Genomic DNA, 2,886 nt, shown 5'->3' with positions numbered 1-2,886 from the left:
CTCCCCCAATCAACTCCCCCTCTCTCATCAGCCCCAAGAGCAGTCAGGGTTCCCTGCCCTGTGGGAAGTCCAAGGCCCTCCCACCTCCTTCCAGGTCTAGTAAGTTGAACATCCAAACAGCCTAGGCTCCCACATAGCCAGTACGTGCAGTAGGATCAAAACCTAGTGCCATTGTTCTTGACTTCTCAGCAGTCCTCATTGTCCGCTATGTTCAGCGAGTCTGGTTTTATCCCATGCTTTTTGCACAGAAGTGGAAAAAATTGACTTTATGAAAGCAATATTGGTTAATTTTTACAAAATAAACACCATGAAAGATGGTTAAACTATTTTAGCTTGGAACTTTCAAAGCAGTTAGTATCATTTCTATTGTTGCCTATAGACAGCCTCAATAGTGTACAATGCTGTATATTATCTCATAAGGTATGATGTGGATTCTAGTTACATCCTAAAAATAGTTGGAAAATAAGTGTATTTGTGTGTGTGTGTGTGTGTGTGTGTGTGTGTGTGTGTGGTGAGTGTGCATGTGGAGGTCAGAGGACTACTTGTTATGTGTGGGGTAGGTGTGCATGTGGGGTTCTGAGGACAACTTGCTGAAGTTGGTGCTTTCCTTCCAACACGTGTCCTGGGAACTCAACTTAGTTTGGTGACAAGTACCTTTACCTATCAAACCATCTGTTGTTCCTCTCTTTTACTTTCTGATACAGCGTTGTAGCCTAAAGTAGCGTGGATTGCTATGTAGGTAGCCCATTTGAACTCTTCCTGCCTCTCTCAGTGACTTGGATTTAGGTATAAGCTCTGTGCCTAGTTCTAGGCTACTCAAATGGAATAGCAGTATGGTGTTGTTTAATGGGAACCAATTGAATATTTAGAGAATGTTTGCCATGGAAAATCACTTTTTTTTTTTTGGTTTTTCGAGACAGGGTTTTGCTGTGTCTTTGGTTCCTGTCCTGGAACTAGCTCTGTAGACCAGGCTGGTCTCAAACTCACAGAGATCTGCCTGCCTCTGCCTCCCGAGTGCTGGGATTAAGGGCGTGCGCCACCATTGCCCGGCGGAAAATCACTTTTGTGATGGAATTCTTGTAGAGAAAGAATTTAATATGAGACCACTAGGTCATTTCCGGTTTGAATAATAAACTATTATTCCTTGGTATAAGGGAGTTCTGCCTCCTCCCCATCTCCTTCTGGGGAGAGGGCACGTAATGTTATAAATACACAACTTGAATTTTTCTCTCACGTTACTAGGTCCAAGCACTCAGATTTCTTCCTTAAGGAAACCTGAAGAGGATGATATGGCTTACTTTGAAAGGCGATACCAGGAAAGGGTAAGTGTTTGCAGAAATCTACTTGCATAAGGCTTTACTTGAAACACAGATACCCACTGAAGATTCAATCGAGTATGTGCAGCATCACTGAAAATAGTTTGTAAAGGGTTAACTCACAACTGGTATTGGGCTTTAAGGCTTCCTTAGAACAATTCAGATAGAAATAGCACCAGTGAGTAAATGGACTCATCTACCAGCTGATTTGTGGAACTCATAAATATATTGATTAAATACAGAAGTAAAATAAACATCAACCAACTGCGTATTTGTTAATTATGTGTATTGAATTTTTTATACATGATTTAAAGTTTTTTACATAAGTAGTTGTCAGGGGAGAGGCTGGTTAATGAGTGCAGCGGTGAAGCTGGGTAGGAGGAGCACATTCTAATGTTCTGTAGCATACCAGGAATGCTCAACTGTACTTCAAAATGGCTAGCAGAGAGGATTTGAATGGCTTTAAAACAAAGGAGTGGTATATGTTTGAGGTAATAGATATGCCAACTACCATAGTGCAATTATTAGACGTTTTATGCTGTATTGGACCACACTGCAGCTCCCAGTATACATAATTAACTAAAACTGCACATAGATGAGCCTCTCCTTTTCCTCTCTGTAGTCCTCCACATGATGCCGAGCTCAGCTCACCGTGAAATGGAGGATCTACAGTAGAATATTAAATAAATTCCATGCACGAGCACAGGAGGTGAAAAGAGAACAAGATTACCTCAGCTGCCTCCATGAGGAATCCTGAAGTTGGGGGGCAGGTTCTGAATTTGGGAAGGGGCATCCTGGACACAATTTAGGCCAGCGATAAATGGCGGACCATTTTGCAGTGATAGAAACTATCGCTATCTGTGCTATAATCACGTATCATTTGTGACTGTATAAGTCTAGATTTAAATAAAATTAAAAATGAAACAATTTTCCTTAGCTACACGAGCCATGGCTTAAGTTCTCAATAGCCACAGGGTCTAGCAGCTCCCACGGGGACAGCAAAGATACCTCCTTTCCACCACTGCAGAGTTCTTTTGCAGCGCTCTGTCCGGATTACTTTAACAAAATAGCGTAAACTAAGTAGCTTATAAACACTAGAAGCTTACTAAGTTTTTGAGGCCAGGAAGCCTTAGTGAAGACATTTGCAGATTTGGTATCCTGTGAGGGCTGCCTTCCGGTCCATATTTGGTACCTTCTTGGTGTGTGGTTGTGAACGAGGTAAGGCAGCTAGCTCTCTGGCATCTTTTTCTTTTTTTAAAATTGATCTTTATTGATCTCTACATTTTTCTCTGCTCCCCTTCCTGCTTTCCCCCTCCCCTTCAACCCTCTCCCAAGGTCCCCATGCTCCTAATTTACTCAGGAGATCTTGTCCTTTTCTGCTTCCCATGTGGATTAAATCTATGTATTTCTCTTATAGGGTCCTTATTATTGTCTAGGTTCTCTGGGATTGTGATTTGTAGGCTGATTTTCTTTGCTTTATGTTTAAAAACCACTATGAATGAGAACATGTGATAATTGTCTTTCTGTGTCTGGGTTACCACACTCAAAATGTTTTCTTTTTTTTTTTTTT

The 2,886-nt window shown here is 41.4% G+C and overlaps 1 protein-coding gene across 1 annotated transcript in view; it reads left to right on the top strand.

Annotated features, from left to right (window-relative positions):
• Fam221a (family with sequence similarity 221 member A) overlaps positions 1-2,886 on the top strand; it is a 25,390-nt gene that overhangs the window by 17,043 nt on the left and 5,461 nt on the right. Inside the window, exon 6 of the mRNA XM_026786024.1 lies at positions 1,243-1,322. Within this exon, the coding sequence (XP_026641825.1) occupies positions 1,243-1,322 (80 nt within the window). The remainder of the gene's footprint in view (positions 1-1,242; positions 1,323-2,886) is intronic.

This window comes from Microtus ochrogaster, linkage group LG3 (genome assembly GCF_000317375.1).
Source record: "Microtus ochrogaster isolate Prairie Vole_2 linkage group LG3, MicOch1.0, whole genome shotgun sequence".
Taxonomy (NCBI): domain Eukaryota; kingdom Metazoa; phylum Chordata; class Mammalia; order Rodentia; family Cricetidae; genus Microtus; species Microtus ochrogaster.
This window is presented reverse-complemented; position numbering and strand designations above follow the sequence as displayed.